The 18,364-nt window shown below is 38.5% G+C and overlaps 1 protein-coding gene across 2 annotated transcripts in view; it reads right to left on the bottom strand.

Annotated features, from left to right (window-relative positions):
* The window catches only part of tasp1 (taspase, threonine aspartase, 1), a 30,342-nt gene extending 17,063 nt beyond the window's left edge, over positions 1-13,279 (bottom strand). For both annotated transcript variants that reach the window (XM_058384942.1, XM_058384943.1), the window contains exons 1-5: positions 13,095-13,279; positions 12,353-12,570; positions 9,914-9,981; positions 2,718-2,786; positions 995-1,115 (exon numbers count right to left, since the gene is read on the bottom strand). In XM_058384942.1, the coding sequence (XP_058240925.1) occupies positions 995-1,115; positions 2,718-2,786; positions 9,914-9,981; positions 12,353-12,497 (403 nt within the window). In that variant the 5' untranslated portion in view covers positions 12,498-12,570; positions 13,095-13,279. The remainder of the gene's footprint in view (positions 1-994; positions 1,116-2,717; positions 2,787-9,913; positions 9,982-12,352; positions 12,571-13,094) is intronic.
* Between the last annotated feature and the right edge of the window lie 5,085 nt (positions 13,280-18,364).

Genomic DNA, 18,364 nt, shown 5'->3' with positions numbered 1-18,364 from the left:
CCGTAAAACTGATTGTGCAGACCAAACTGTATGGCCTAGAGACTTTAAGGGATGGTAGTACACCAGCAGTCTACAACAGCAGTCACATCCTGATTGGCCACACAGTGGCGCTAAAGTGATTAAAATTCATGAACACGGCAACATGGGTTTTAGACCGCTTAATTTTTACAATTAGAATTTGGAATAGATAGACAGCTAGATAGAAATGACAAAAATAGCCAAAACTTTTGAATTGTTTTGTCAAAAACCCAAGTGTCTTCTTGTAATTTTTAGCCTAAAAATAACTTTCGCAAGACTTCATTTAAATCATAAAAAAAACCAACTACCATTTCACAGTTTTTCTTTCTTTATAACTTCAGCAATTTTTTTGCTCAGATCATGTTTAATGAAGACCAAAATTTATTCAAATGTTTTTGACAGACCAAACCGTTCATGTATAATGCTTCAACGAATAGCACAGCAAAACAAATGTTCCAGAAACGCACCACCTACTTGTCACAAGATAAACAGCCATTTTGTTTATACCTTCTGTTTGTCCTAAAATCATGGAACTATATATCCATGCTATCTTTGGATTCAGTTAAAAAGTCACAGAAGGACAGAAAACTGTGACAAGGCTTGGCACAGAGGAGATTCATCTGATCAAATAATCAATTGTTTTTGTTTAGATATTGAACTGGAAGCAAGAAAGGAAAGAAATGAAAGAATTAGTAAAACTTGCGCTACACAAGAAGTGAGTTGTTCCCAAATGCTCCTGTGTTTTATTCCTATTATAACTATCTATTTTACATCATTCTTTTGTGACTTAAAATTGTACTACTCTGTGTTAAACATTTCTCTAGTACTTAACAAGCTCGAATTCAAAAAGACCCCTTAATAATACCAAACATGAGTATATATACTTCGCCTTGACATGTATTTGACATAGTTTTTAAAAAAGGCCAGAGATTTTTGAGTATGTAGAAGGATATGTAACCAATATTAATCAACCCACCGCTTAAAGCACCAACTGCTCCGTAATCTAATGATTTTCCCTCCATGATGCTGGCATCACATTCAATATCCCCAACCAGGTTTAGATTGGACCCAGTACCAGCATTGGTGAACGGTGAATCCTGTAAACAAAAACAATACTAAAGATAACCTTATGCTTGTCCAGATTTTGCATCTCCTGCATGGATTATCTTTCTGTTGTTACGCTTCATTTGCTCACAGTGGAGGCATTATGAACTGTTTCTCTACAAAACGCAACATATTTCTAAATTATCAATAAATTTACAGTTTGTGTGAGCAGTATAAATTATTATTGTTGTTATAATTCTTAGTAGTACTGATTCACATAAAGGTATGCATTTTACAATATCTTTATAAAATACTTGGATATTGCATTCTACTAGAGTTGTAAACGGTTTAAGAAGACTGTTCAGGTTTAGTGTTATGAATTATTCTTCCCATGAAGGGCACTTCACAAAAGGTGTGTCTGTAAATCCAGAACTCACTTCTAATCTGACCAGATTATCAGCAAGTCCACTGATTCAGTTACTACATAGCATGTTACATTTCTACTAACGTTATTATCAGTTTTAATGATTGAACAGACATATGATATGAGCAGATATGAGCAATTGAGGGTTAAGGGCCTTGCTCAGCTTGGCTGACCTGGGATTCGAACTCGTAACCTTCCGATCACTAGTCCAACACCTTAACCACTAAGCTACCACATCCCACAGCCCTTATTCTTTCAGTGAACCTGTGTGGCAGCCTACATAAGCACTCCAGCAAGCATCTAAAGTAAAAAAGACAACAATTTTGCATTGAGGTATGCTATTCTGATGCCAGTGAAAGACTGCCGCATCTGCATTTAACTTCAGAATAATAAATTAAAATTTAAAAATAGTAAATATGACTAAGAAAACTGTCTCCTTTATAGCAGCCTTTTTTTATAGCCTTAAGGACTAACAGGTAACTCAGTCCCACACAATCATTATTCCTTTCACATTTAATAATAATATCCTTTATTCTATATATTCATGGAAAAATGACAGTGACATTTTGTAAATATTTTACAAAAAGGCTAATCTCAATTTGCCAGTTATACAGCATAAGCAATGGCATGTATGCATTGAGGATAAAATGACTGCTGTTTACAAACTGAATTATTTAGTTATAGATGCATTTTGATGCATAGATGCATGCATTTTGCTATGAAACATGACCAGCAACTTTGATCAAAGCAGAACATTGAAAGTGAGAGGAAGGCACAGTCAGCTAGCAGGTTCACTAATATTTAGGCAGACTGAATGTACTTTCTACCACTGTACTTGTTAAAGTGGCTGCTTATTTACCTAATGAGATATCTGTAGTATTCCTAGGCAAGAAGATTTTGCTGAAATGTTTTATTTTTTTTAAATTACAGCTGTGAAATTGTCCCGATCTGGGTGAAACATTTTTTAGATAGCCGTTTGTCAAATCAGACCAGTTTTCTTATACAGCTACATATTTCTATGGCCACTGGCATATTGGACAGTGTCAGCTTGGCAGTGCAGTGAACCTCCGCTCCTTCCAATCAGTAACACTGAGCCTGCTGAGCCATCATTGCCCATGTGCTGATCTGTTCATTCTCAACTTTTTTACACAACTTTGATTAATAAGGACCAATATTATTAAAATATTAAAAACAAGCTTAGGGGAAAGAAAAAAATGCAAAGAGCCATCACCTCTAGCTCTAGAAGAGCTGCAGTCACTGCCTCCACTGCCATGGCACCATCTCTCAACCTCTCCATGGCCTGCAAAAGAACATTTATTTAAAGTACTACTTTTTTTTAGTAAAAAAAAATGCTATTTAAAAATCACACAGGGTCATAAAACGTATGCCATTTACTGAATTTATATCATTCACATTAATATTAAACCCCTATAGATTCTAATATAAAAAATGTCTAGCGTTGAAAACATGAAAAATTGCCTTAGAACCCTACACTGTAACCCTTTACTATAAATTTATCAACTTAGGTCATTTATCAAAGTATTTTACTGTATCTCTCTTACAGAGTGTCTGCAAATATATATGCCTCATTAGAGACATTACATTCTCTGACTGATTTTATATATATATATATATATAAAATTATTACACATACATATATGTTATATATGTGTAATATGTATTAATAATACACATATATATACACACTATATTGCCAAAAGTATTCGCTCACCTGCCTTGACTCGCATATGAACTTAAGTGACATCCCATTCCTAATCCATAGGGTTCAATATGACGTCGATCCACCCTTTGCAGCTATAACAGCTTCAACTCTTCTGGGAAGGCTGTCCACAAGGTTTAGGAGTGTGTTTATGGGAATTTTTGACCATTCTTCCAGAAGCGCATTTGTGAGGTCACACACTGATGTTGGACGAGAAGGCCTGGCTCACAGTCTCCGCTCTAATTCATCCCAAAGGTGTTCTATCAGGTTGAGGTCAGGACTCTGTGCAGGACAGTCAAGTTCATCCACACCAGACTCTGTCATCCATGTCTTTATGGACCTTGCTTTGTGCACTGGTGCACAGTCATGTTGGAAGAGGAAGGGGCCAGCTCCAAACTGTTCCCACAAAGTTGGGAGCATGGAATTGTCCAAAATGTCTTGGTATGCTGAAGCATTCAGAGTTCCTTTCACTGGAACTAAGGGGCCAAGCCCAGCTCCTGAAAAACAACCCCACACCATAATCCCCCCTCCACCAAACTGTACACTTGGCACAATGCAGTCAGACAAGTACCGTTCTCCTGGCAACCACCAAACCCAGACTCGTCCATCAGATTGCCAGATGGAGAAGCGCGATTCGTCACTCCAGAGAACGCGTCTCCACTGCTCTAGAGTCCAGTGGCGGCGTGCTTTACACCACTGCATCCGACGCTTTGCATTGCACTTGGTGATGTATGGCTTGGATGCAGCTGCTCGGCCATGGAAACCCATTCCATGAAGCTCTCTGCGCACTGTTCTTGAGCTAATCTGAAGGCCACATGAAGTTTGGAGGTCTGTAGCGATTGACTCTGCAGAAAGTTGGCGACCTCTTCGCACTATGCGCCTCAGCATCCGCTGACCCCGCTCCGTCAGTTTACGTGGCCTACCACTTCGTAGCTGAGTTGCTGTCGTTCCCAAACACTTCCACGTTCTTATAATACAGCTGACAGTTGACTGTGGAATATTTAGGAGCGAGGAAATTTCACGACTGGATTTGTTGCACAGGTGGCATCCTATCACAGTTCCACGCTGGAATTCACTGAGCTCCTGAGAGCGACCCATTCTTTCACAAATGTTTGTAAAAACAGTCTGCATGCCTAGGTGCTTGATTTTATACACCTGTGGCCATGGAAGTGATTGAAACACCTGATTCTGATTATTTGGATGGGTGAGCGAATACTTTTGGCAATATAGTGTAAATACACCAGTGGTGTGTGACAGTAGTTTCCTGTGATGCAGAATAAATGGACGACACGGCATAAGAAGACAGAGAAATCATTTTTCATTCAAATAATCTAACATTTGCGTTGGTGACCAGGTTAAATGGACTTTGGAGCATGAGAAGTCATAGATAATTGTATGTTGCAGTATTATTGTGGGAACTCAATATTTTTTGGAGCCTATCGTACCCGTTTCCATGAATGGTTTGACCTTAGAATGGTAAACTAATGCTTAGGCCTAACTTTTACTTAGTCCCAAGCAAACAGTTCACAACTCTTCACCAAGTATATCCTTCTCTAAAAAGGTTTTTGCTAATTGGTTTTTTTTTGCCATTTTATGCTGAATAGGATACAGCACTAATATAAATCCTAAAAAACATTTATTTATTTATTTATTTTTATTTATTATTTGTTTCAGGCTCTGTCAGTTCCTGTCAGGTCATATTAAAACAGATTTCTGAAAACTTGTCCATTCTCAGTTTGATTGTTGTACTATCTGTTCACATTTGAAAGAATGTTAAGACTAATGTATTGTTAATTGTTAACTGCACTTGAAATGTTTTGAATAAAAAAATAATGATTAATGACAAACCTAATAATGATTACTGACAATTTACTGCACTTTGGTTTAAAAACATACTTCTCAATAGAATGAGATTTTCCTTTTTGCATTTCCTATTGTCACTACAGTTATAAAAATAACAAAAAGCAATATTTTAATTATTTGATGAACAGTAATTCAATCTATAAACACAGTATAAGAATCAGTAATTACAGTAAAAATAGAATATATTGCTGTAGACAAAATAGCTTAACACTGTAGAATGATGTTACAGTAGGATACTGTATTTGGTAACAAAACACTGTACTGTAAATGTTGATTACAGTAGTAGTCCCTTGAAAATACAGTGGCAGCAACAGCAGCGCTCCTTCACAGTAACATGTCCTGGATTGTCCAGTTGATTACAAACTGTGCAACCCCTCCACCTTTCTTCTTACAATTCAGTCTAGAATCACTGTCCACCCTCACTGGCAGAAAATCATGTGTCAGTGAAACAAAATCCACTGTCCTGTCCCAATACTCCCTCTGGGTGCTAACCAGTGCTCTGAACTCATCCATATTTTGCCAAGAGACCTAATATTTCCCATAATAATGGAGTAACTGAAGGGCTTATAGGGTCTCATTCATTTTGGATCCATCCTCTGTATAGTCTTAGCAGTTCTTCATGAATACTGAACTGCACTCATGACCTGTGATTACTGAAATGATTCTGAATAAATTTGATTTTATCCAAGCTAATATTATATGCATTTCACACCTAGGCCTTCACTGGTGTCCTTCCTGAATTAATCCACCTCTATACCATCATGACGCCATGACAATAGATACTAATCAACCATTAAATAGCAAAGTAAAAAAGAAATTAGGCTACAGTATTTCACACCTCACAAGGAAGTCAATTTTATTACAGTCTGTCTTGAAAATGCATTTGTAAGGATATCTGCGACCAAATCGATTTCTTCTCCTCTGTCAGCCATTGTGAGTTAATGGAACAATTTCATTGCCACTTATTTTAAGCTACGGGCACCTGCACTATGGATTCTGTAGGCCTTAAGGCAGATTTCTATCACCCTGGCAACAAATGATGTCAGCCACTGGCTGAAATATGATTGGATAAATACTATTAACATAAATATACACTACTGGAAGCAGCACAACCAAGAGAAAAGCTATGAAATGTAGAGAATAGACTATTGGGAATAATTTAATACACATTCATGGAAAAATATATTAAATATATTAAAATGCAAGTCAGTGATTCAGATCACTGCTGTTTAGGCCAGCAGATGTGTGTGTATTATTTATGATGCATGTGTATTATTTATTAATACATATTACACATATATATAAAACATATATGTATGTGTAATATATGTGTAATATGTATTAATAAATAATACACATGCATCATAAATAATACACACACATCTGCTATATATATATATATATATATATACACAGTGAGGAAAAAAATTATTTGATCCCCTGCTGATTTTTTACGTTTGCCCACTGACAAAGAAATGATCAGTCTGTAATTTTAATGGTAGATTTATCTGAACAGTGAGAGACAGAATAACAACAAAAAAATCCAGAAAAACGCATTTCAGAAAAGTTCTACATTGATTTGCATTTTAATGAGTGAAATAAGTATTTGACCCCCTATCAATCAGAAAGATTTCTGGCTCCCAGGTGTCTTTTATACAGGTAAGGAGCTGAGATTACAGTAGGAGCACTCTCGGGGACTGCTCTTAATCTCAGCTCATTACCTGTATGAAAGACACCTGTCCACAGAAGGAAGCAATCAATCAGATTTCAAACTCTCCATCATGGCCAAGACCAAAGAGCTGTCCATGGATGTCAGGGACAAGATTGTAGACCTACACAAGGCTGGAATGAGCTACAAGACCATCGCCAAGCAGCTTGGTGAGAAGGTGACAACAGTTGGTGCGATTATTCCCAAATGGAAGAAACACAAAAGGACTGTCAATCTTCCTCGGTCTGGGGCTCCATGCAAGATCTCACCTCATGGAGTTTCAATCATCATGAGAACGGCGAGGAATCAGCCCAGAATTACACTGGAGGATTTTGTTAATGATCTCAAGGCAGCTGGGACCACAGTCACCAAGAAAACAACTGGTAACACACTACGCCGTGAAAGACTGAAATCCAGTAGCGCCCGCAAGGTCCTCCTGCTAAAGAAAGCACATGTACAGGCTCATCTGAAGTTTGCCAGTGAACATCTGAATGATTCAGAGGAGAACTGGGTGAAAGTGTTGTGGTCAAATGAGACCAAAATCCAGCTCTTTGGCTTCAACTGAACTCGCCGTGTTTGGAGGAGGAGGAATGCTGCCTATGACTCCAAGAAGACCATCCCCACCGTCAAACACGGAGGTGGGAACATTATGCTTTGGGGGTGTTTTTCTGCTAAGGGGAGAGGACAAGCGCACCGCATCAAAGGGACGATGGACGGAGCCATGTACCGTCAAATCTTGAGTGAGAACCTCCTTCCCTCAGCCAGGGCATTGAAAATGGGTCGTGGATGCAAAGAGGAGTGGGCTCAAATTCCTTGAGATGTGAGATGTGTGAAAACCTGGTGGCCAACTACAAGAAATGTCTGACGTCTGTGATTGCCAACAAGGGTTTGCCACCAAGTACTATGTCATGTTTTGCAAAGGGGTCAAATACTTATTTCACTCAATAAAATGCAAATCAATGTATAACTTTTTTGAATTGTGTTTTTCTGGATTTTTTTGTTGTTATTCTGCCTCTGACACTGTTCAGATAAACCGACCATTAAAATTACACACTGATCATTTCTTTGTGAGTGGGCAAATGTACAAAATCAGCAGGGGATCAAATAATTTTTCCCCTCACTGTATATATAAAATACACACACACACACACACACACACACACACACACACACACATACATACATACATACATATACATATACATACATATATATATATTATATATATATATATATACACATATACATATACAGGGGTTGGACAATGAACCTGAAACACTGGCCAATTTAGTGTTGGAGGTTTCATGTCTAAATTTGACCAGCCTGGTGGCCAATCTTCATTGATTGCACATTCCACCAGTAAGAGCAGAGTGTGAAGGTTTAATTAGCAGAGTAACAGCACAGTTTTGCTTAAAATATTGCAATGCACACAACATTATTGGTGACATATCAGAGTTCAAAAGAGGACAAATTGTTGGTGAACGTCTCGCTGGCGCATCTGTGACTAAGACAGCAAGTCTTTGTGATGTATCAAGAGCCACGGTATCCAGGGTAATGTCAGCATACCACCAAGAAGGACGAACCACATCCAACAGGAGTAACTGTGGATGCAAGAGGAAGCTGTCTGAAAGGGATGTCCGGGTGCTAACCCGGACTATATCCAAAAAACATAAAACCACAGCTGCCCAACTCACTGCAGAATTAAATGTGCACCTCAACTCTCCTGTTTCCACCAAAACTGTCGGGAGCTCCACAGGGTCAATGTGCATGGCCGGGCTGCTATAGCCAAACCTTTGGTCACTTGTGCCAGTGCCAAACGTCGGTTTCAATGGTGCCAGCAGCGAAAATCTTGGGCTGTGGACAATGTGAAACATGTATCGTTCTCTGATGAGTCCACCTTCACTGTCTTTCCCACATCCGGGAGAGTTACGGTGTGGAGAAGCCCCAAAGAAGCGCACCACCCAGACTGTTGCATGCCCAGAGAGAAGCATGGGGGTGGATCAGTGATGGTTTGGGCTGCAATATCATGGCATTCCCTAGGCCCAATACTTGTGCTAGATGGGCGCGTCACTGCCAAGGACTACCGAACCATTCTGGAGGACCATGTGCACCCAATGGTTCAAATATTGTATCCTGAAGGCGGTGCCGTGTATCAGGATGATAATGCACCAATACACACAGCAAGACTGGTGAACATGAAAGTGAAGTTGAACATCTCCCATGGCCTGCACAGTCACCAGATCTAAATATTATTGAGCCACTTTGGGGTGTTTTGGAGGAGCGAGTCAGGAAACGTTTTCCTCCACCAGCATCACGTAGTGACCTGGCCACTATTCTGCAAGAAGAATGGCTCAAAATCCCTCTGGCCACTGTGCAGGACTTGTATCTGTCATTCCCAAGATGAATTGATGCTGTATTGGCCGCAAAAGGAGGCCCTACACCATACTAATGAATTATTGTGGACTAAATCCAGGCGTTTCAGTTTCATTGTCCAACCCCTGTATGTATGTATGTATATATAAATAAATAAATATATATATATATATATGTGTGTGTGTGTGTGTGTGTGTGTTTTATATATACAGTGAGGGAAAAATTATTTACTTTAAAGCTATTATGACAACATTATAGTTAGTGCAGGAATATCTGGCAATCCAATGTGACCAAGGTGGAATAATAAGGTATCATTTCAAAATACAAGATACCTTGCACCTTTTTTGTCTTGCACAAAAAAGGAAAGATCATGTTATGGGGCTGGGGTTTTTTATAGCTAGGACAAGAAAGAGGGAATCATTGATCTATTTTGGCATCATGTCTGTAAACTTTTGCTAGACCTAAAAAACTATTTTGATACATCTGAAATTTCTTCACAAAAGAGCAGAATCAATCCGTCAAATCAGGATCTCTTACACCAAAAAAAGGTCATTTTCTTTCCCCCATAAAACATTTCTTTTTGTTTTTTTCTTGGCTTTGGCTGGTTGCTAAATCACTGATGAGAAAATATCTGACATAATTTAACATTAAATTTATTTTACATCACAAAAACCTGCAGTTTTAACAGTCCAATACGTTTAATATCCACTAATAAATACATTTAAAAAAGAAACTAAAAATATAAAATATGATAGACACTAACTTTCTGACAGGCTCTTTTGCAGACATGTTTATACTCCTTGGCTTTGGATTCAGAATGATACCCTGCCCCTGCATGAAAAAAAGAAAAGAAAACAATTAGTATTTCAATAATAAATAATAACATAATAACCAATACTGTTAACAATTTACTGCAAAAGGCAGAATTTAACATGTTAGCAGTAACTAATTTCTTGGAACATAAAACATATGGGCCACAGAGCTGGAAGCCTACAATCATATAGGATGCATCTGTATTCTGTAGTATTATAACTCCCCTATAATGAAACCAAGATGTCTAGCCCAAAGCTGCTCCAGCTTGATAATGTACAAAGCAAGCCCTATCATGATATGGTTTGCCATGGTTCTACACAGAGCCCTGACTTTAACCCCACTGAACATCTTTGGGATGAACCATCAACACATTCAGGCTTTCCCGCCCGACATCAGTACCAGGACCTCACTAATGTACTTATGGCTGAATGGCCAAATCCCCAAGCTGCCTGTCTCTACTGTGCAACAACTAGAATCTTAAACATAACCCTGTCTTCACATGTCTCTGATTAACACTGCAACTGATACTCATGCAACATTAAATGGATTAAATAAAAATGATTCCTAATGTACTAGATTCCCTTTTTATTAACATGCTTCTTCAATGTTTTTCTATTTATCAAAGATGCATGACCACTTTACATAATTATGGTAAATTTGAGGGAGATCATTAAAGAATGGCCAAGCTGTCAGAAAGGCTGATAACTTAGATAACCAATCTGTGCAACTGTGGTGAGCACAAAGCGTCTCAAAATACAGAACTCCTCGATGCGGATGGGATACAACAGCAGAAGATCACACTGGGTTCCACATCTGTCAGGCAAGAACAGAAAGCAGTGAGCACAGTCTCACCAAAACTGGACGGATGAATACTATAAAAATGCACAACTGTACGGTCAGAATTTGGTACCATGAATCCATCGACGCAACCTGCCTTGTGTCAACAGTCCAGGCAGGTGTAATGGTGTGGACGATGGTTAGACCACCATTAATACTAATCCTAGATTGTATGCCACAACACTGAAATATTGTTGCTGACAATGTGTATTTCTGCATGGCCACAATTTAACCAACTTCCAACATAAAGTACTATAATAGCAAATAAATACGTCCAGCATGATAACGCATCATGTCAAAGTCATAAAGTCTCAAACTGTTTTCATGACAACAAACATGACAATCAGTTCAGTGTTCTTCAGTCCTTCCCTGTACTTGATCTGAATACCACAGAACATCTTTGGGATAGAATGGGAGATTCATAGCATGAAAGCACACCTGAAAATCTGCAAGAATTGCCTGATGCAATAATGTCAACATGGACCAGAATCACAAATCTGATTTTTAAAACTTTTGTAGAATCCATGGCACGAAGAACTGATGCCATTTTGAAAGCAAAGGTTAGCAAATTATTTAATTCGATAATGGTGGATTATGCACCTAGCTAGCTCTGTGCTCAGAGTAATAAAAATGCTGTATAAATACACCGATCAGCCATAACATTATGACCACCTGCCTAATATTATGTTGGTCCCCCTTCTGCCACCAACACAGCCCTGACCCTTCGAGGCATGGACTCCACTAGATCCCTGGAGGTGTGCTGTGGTATCTGGCACCTAGATTTTAGCAGCAGATCCTTTAAATCCTCTAAGTTGCAAGGTGGAGCCTCCAAGGATCAGACTTGTTTGTTCAGCACATCCCACAGATGCTTGCTTGGCTTGAGTGCCTATTGTTGGCGCTTTCAACATTGGACAGGGGTCAGCATGGGTACCCTGACTGGTCTGCAGTTATGCAGCCCCATACACAACAAACTGTGATGCACTGTGTATTCTGACACCTTTTTATCAGAACCAGCATTAACTTCTTCAGCAATCTGAGCAACAGTAGCTCGTCTGTTGGTTCGGATCACACGGGCCAGCCTTCTCTCCCCACGCCTTGACCGCCCAAGACCCTGTCGCTGGTTCACTACTGTCCCTTCCTTGGACCACTTTTGATAGATACTGACCACTGCAGACCGGGAACACCCCACAAGAGCTGAAGTTTTGGAGATGCTCTGATCCAGTTGTCTAGCCATCACAATTTGGCCCTTCATCAAACTCTCTCAACATTGAGGACAAAATGTTCACTTGCTGCCTAATATATCCCACCCACTAACAGGTCCCATGATGAGGAGATCATCAGTGTTATTAAGTCAGTGCTTAAGGCTTATTGATGTACATCATGAGTCCTCACACCTAAAAATGCTCTAAAAAGTTGTAAAGAGAGATTCTACTATTTTATTTAGAATGAGTTCATAGTAAAGACCTTTTAAAAAAAAAAATACATAAAGACGATTTATAAATCTGATTTCTGATATAGATCATGTCCGAAAGCAGAAAATTGAAACCCCTACCCGCATGCACCAACACGAAACCCACAGCTCTGTGCTCTTTGCTGGAGATCTGTAAAGCTTGCTCTTTGCTGTTCTGTATAGTTCTTAGACAGTTTAGTGGGGGGCTATTCCCTCTGCAACCTGTTGATTTGATCTCTTTCTCCATGACCCGTTCGCAGAAGCAGTGGCATCTTGCTCTACCATTCACTCACAGCATGTACATACTGGCCCTTTGATTCCTATAGAAACAAAAACATGAAAAGCAACCAGAAAGAATAAATCTATTGACACAATGTGCAGCATATAAAGAAGCAGTCATTACACCAGTTTACTTGATCTTTTTAGATATTCTTTAGTTAACCTGAATGATTCAGCTTTTCCTGCATCATGAACAACTGTAACAAAAATATCCTCTGTGGATCTCAGGTCCTAATTCTAATGCATTAACTGTCATGCAATAATAAATCCTTATTCAGCTTAATGGATACCATTATCATATGATTGATGGTTATAGTTTATTGATCACTCCTAGGCTGAAGTGGGACCGAAACTGGGCAGGTTGTGAGTTTATAGTCTCGCCAAACTTCTTAAGAGCAAGCTCATGTCTCTAGATCAATGGAAATGTAATGATGTCTCAGAAGAAAGATCCTGAACAGATATTTATACAACAGTAAAACAACACACTGTGCAAACTGTGCAGTTTTACAGCAAGGGTACACGGCAATTAGCATTTATATAATAAAATATAAATATATATACACACCAAAACATATATAGATGTCAGTACTCCAGGTAGTTTCCATTGTGCATGAACACTAAATACATACTGTACCACGTGTTCAAATATATTTCCAATTTAGACAGCAGCTCTTCTCTACGTTGACGTTTATTTTAATCTCTTCTTCTTCTTCTTCTTCTTCTTCGTACTAAGAGTCTTCTGCTTCTTCTTCTTCCTCTAGCGTTTAGCAATTCACTGACAAGTTTATTGTCCTTTTACCGCCATCTATGGTGATGGAGCGTAATATAGTAGGAGATACACTATATTGCCAAAAGTATTGGGACACCGCTCCAAATCCTTGAATTCAGGTGTTGTTTTTCAGGGGTTGGGTTTGACCCCTTAGTTCCAGTGAAAGGAACTCTTAATGCTTCAGCTTCATACCAAGACATTTTGGACAATTTCATGCTCCCAACTTTGTGGGAACAGTTTAGGGATGACCGCTTCCTGTTCCAACATGACTGCACACCAGTGACCAAAGCAAGGTCCATAAAGACATGGATGAGTGTGAAGGTCCTGACCTCAACACAATAGAACACCTTTGGGATGAATCAGAGCAAACTGCACAGTTCACCTCTGGGGCAGCCTCCCATCACTCCAGAACATTTACAGTACTAGGGTCATCGGGAGGGCTGATAACAGCATCATGGACAATACACATCCACAACACAACAACACAGACTCTTCACACTTCTGCCAACAGGGAGAGTGGAATCAAGGACAAAAAACTGCTTCTATACACAAAGAATCAGACTCCTGAACAACACATTCAGCACTAACCCTCTCACTCCCCATCACTCCCACTAACTGTTACCCTGTTTGTAGCACAATACACATTACTCATTATACTCAGTTGTTATATATAAATTTTAGTCTATATATTTATATTATATTTTCATATTTTTTATTATTTACAACAGTGGAAGCTTATACAATTTTTAGTTTACAAAGTTTACCCAGAGAAAGCATATATAATGATAAAAGCAGTTGGCCTAAAACAAGATATTGACAAAACACCACTCTTTACCTTGGTATGTGTAGAAGAGTCACCATTTACATCTACAAACTGATCATGATCAGTCAAATAAGACTTTAGCCAGGAGAGGTCTGTTAACTCTAAACAACAAATTCTAACCTATCAAGGACAATAATATGACCAATGCTGTCAAAAGCTGCACTAATGTCAAGAAACACATGCAATGAGACACAAACAGAGGCCAGTAGTAGGTCATTTACTATTTTATCCAGTGTTGTCTCTGTGCGATGATGAGACCTAAATCCTTACTGATTAACGTAGGTATGAACGGCTCTGCTACAACTCTGACATGGGTCAAGGTCAGGTGTTTAAATTAGAAGTTTGATAACTGGGTTAGGTACATAGCCAGTTTTAGGTACATAGCCAGTGCTAAAGCATGAACTGTCTATTTTTAGAAGAGGTTCTAGTATTTTTTTGGTTGAAACATGAAGCAGTAGAGATCTAGTACACCAGAAAATTAAAAAAACAAAAAAACAAACTATGATTGGTCTCTCGAAGGTGAGTTAAATATTGTAGTCAGTGATCTGATAAAGAAATATTGCCATCTATAGGGTTAATTAATAATTTGGTTTAAAATCTGGTTTTAAATTTATAATCTGATTTTTTGCCTCAATTATTTCATTTTGCACATGTTTCTGTGGTGCTCTTATTACCAGTTAGTTTTGCTACAGTATTTAATAAGAATTTAGGACTTTGTTATCTTTAATTAGGGAGAAATGTTAACTCAGTCACCTGATCATGTTCTGTAGGGTCATAGTTCATAATCATAGTTCATAACTAGGAGACTATCAGCTATACTATTATGTCCTGATTAACCCCTTGCTGAATCTAGGAACATCCAAGCAACCACCTGTATACCATGACAACCACCTAACAACATCCTAGCAACCACCTGGTATCTCACAGGAACCATGTAGCAAAACATGTGGAATATCACCTCTAGCAACCAAATGGAATATCAGAGCAGCAACCTAGCACTAACCAAACTAATATCTTGAATACCATAGCAACCACCTGGAATAACAAAGACAGTACCTAGTAACACTGCAGCAGCCCTAGCAGTAGCATAACAACCACTTATCAACAATGCTATGGTGTTAATAGCTGGCTGCTATGATAGTCCATGTGGATGGTAGGGCCAACCACATGGAATATCATAGCAGCCAGCTATTAATGCCATAGCAACAAACTGGAATAGTACAACCACAATTTAGCAATGTCTTAGCAATCATAAGGAAAACTATAGCAAGCATCTAGCAGCATCCTAACAACAATCTGGAACATCATAGCAACCACCTATTAACACCTTAGCAACCAGCTGGGATAGCATAGCAACCATCTAGCAACACTTTACCATCCATTTAGAACAGCATAGCAGCCCCCTTACACTCTGGCAATGACCCTGAAATACACACAATCAACCACCTAATCATATCCTATGAATACACTGGGATAGTAAAGCAACCATCTGAAATACTATAGCAACTACCTGACAACCACCTATTATAAATCTAGAAACCAGATAGGATAGCATAGCAGTCACCAAGCAACCAAATTTAGCAAGCCAGATTATTAGGTATGCTTATTATTAAGGCAGAATGTATGTTGTATGCAAAATGCAAGAAGGGACTTTGACCAGACTAGCTATAACAGCCTAACTAAAAGGTAGAGCCAGAGGGTGACACTGACATAATGGAATCCTGGGACATAAAGCAGCCAGCCCCATTACCATCAACAAACCTGAGGGAACATGTGAGAGTGGGTGGGGGAGAGTTGGGTGACAAAATCCAAATATCCCAGTTCACCCTATGTCTGCGAATCCTCAAGATCTTGTCCTTTAACTATAAAAAAAACTATTCACAAGACACTCACTGTGTCTGTGTCTGAATGGCTAACTATTCATCCACAGTCATACACATTGTCCTTCAGCAGCATTACAGCTTTGAATTGTCTTGGAAGTCTCTATTAGCTTTCTAGAGGAGCATTTCCCCCCATTCCGCAATGCAAATATTCTTTAACTCGCTCAGATTAGATAGAGGCTTGAGCAACACAAAAAAGGTTAATATTGTTTTAGTTTTATGGGCAGATGTTCCCTCATAATTTGTATTCAGATAGCCCATTGGAAACGTTACGTATGTGTGAATAAAAATAAGTTGTTTGAATTCATAGCCCTTTAAGAAGCTGCATTGATGTGCATCTGATGTGAATTATTTTGCGAAATCTGCAGCATACTAGTTCTTTTTCAGATTTTACCATCTCTTAAATAGATCCTCTGTGTACCTTCCCACCCTGCCACTTCTACACTGTAATCAGAATAATCAGATATAATAACAGTGAAACATATTTCAGAAACAATCAAGCTCAGGAACACCAAAAGTACCAGAAAACCACACAGGGCAATATTATTTGCCCAGATTCAAAATGCTTCAAATGCAATGCAATAGATGTTGTGCAAAATTCAGTTGAGGTAGTGGGTGTTGTGCAGACAAATCCACAAGAGTCCAATATCTATGAGTTGTCCTGTTCAAAAGGCATGCAGGAAGTAGCTTCTCTTTATTCTCTTTGCCTTCGGGGAGTGAAAGTGCTTCCTTGACCTCAGCAGAGAGAAGAGTCCATTGTTTTAAATGCGGAGGTCTTTCACTATCTTCCAGCAGAACTTGCCTTTGTTAGACTGGAGCTCAGTGATGAATACAGACACATTGGTCAACATTTTATTGCAAGATGCTAATGAAATTTTATTTCTCTGGAGCAGTGAGTCCATCTGTTAAAATCTGTAGGCCATAGTAATAATAAGAGGAATATTTCCTAAAGGGAAAGAACAATGCAATTACACATGTAGTTTTATATACTAATAAGGTATGTAAGCCAATAGCCCAGGAGAGCCGTACCCTTTGTCTCCTTAAAGATGTATTGTAAATTCCTCTGTAAAAGACATGACTGCATGCCAAAAGCAAAAGTAGCTATAATCAAATCCCCTCAATATTTCCTGGTTCTGGAAAGTTCTTGTTAAAGCTTCGTTGGTGTGATATGAAACTCAAATTACTGAAAAATGTCTATATATGGCTTAGAAAATAGGAACAAAAGCACATAAGGAAAATTTTCCTACACATAAACAGTGCATCATGAACCAAAACCTGAATGGTAAAACCACTACCTATCACTAACAGCAGTAAGACAGCTTACTTTGCCTTGTGCTATAATGTTGAGGCTGTTTTGTCACTGAGCTGGAAAAAAACAAAAAAACAAAAAAAAAAAAACGGATTTTAAAGTTTCACACATAAGATAAATATACCTGCTTTACCCTACTTTATGGACGGGTTCATGATGGATCCTAGATACAGTGGGCATGAGGTGGGAATATATAACATATACAAGAACATGAAAAGTACAACTATATACAAACAAAGTAAAATCATTCATTGATTCAGTTAATTCCGGTCCATCAATTCAACTGGACAAGCAGCATTCAAAGAGTGCCAATATTTTTCCAATAACATTTTAAATTGTGTTTCATTCTTCTTGTTCAAGCAATAGTTTGTTACGTTAACACCAAAACTACACTTAGTATGGGCAGTCAGTCTGTGTTAGCATGCAATGCTGTATTCAGTGGCTTCTTTGGGAACAAGTTTTGTTTATTTTGGTCATATTAGGTCATCTTAATTCTGAATGGTGAAATGAGCATCAATGGTGACGTTTATATCCACTGAACCCTGACAGTGGAAAATTTCTTAAGGAAGGCCACTGGCGCTAGTTCATGAGTGCCAACATGATTTTGCTGAGCTAAAAATAGGAGCTGAATTTAAATTAGCTTACCCTCTAGCCTCTTTTTAGTGTGCTGCTTGACCAGCAAAGAGTTAGATTAGTGAGCATCTGAGAATCTATTCGATTAAAACATTCTTACATTTAAAATATAGGAACAGGGAAGAAAATATCCAGACAAGCAGAAAGACAATTTAATGGACTGAAGTAAAAAATAAAAACTTTGACATATCGTAATCCAGAGGGAAACGGGATGTTATCTGCGTAGCCCTTTACTGACAACTGAAACAGGTATATGATCAATGAGGGCAGAATTACTCATCACTGCTATTCTCAGCACCTATAATAATGTAACAAAGCAGTCTGTCACCTCCTTTTTATTTCATTTCATTTCTGCAGCATTGTATGATATTTGTATTTATTAGGTAGGTTACATTAACAGAGATCTGCAAAGAGGGCAATG

Source organism: Hemibagrus wyckioides, linkage group LG29 (genome assembly GCF_019097595.1).
Source record: "Hemibagrus wyckioides isolate EC202008001 linkage group LG29, SWU_Hwy_1.0, whole genome shotgun sequence".
Lineage (NCBI taxonomy): Eukaryota > Metazoa > Chordata > Actinopteri > Siluriformes > Bagridae > Hemibagrus > Hemibagrus wyckioides.
Note: the sequence above shows the minus strand (reverse complement) of the source record. Positions and strands in the feature narration are given on the sequence as shown.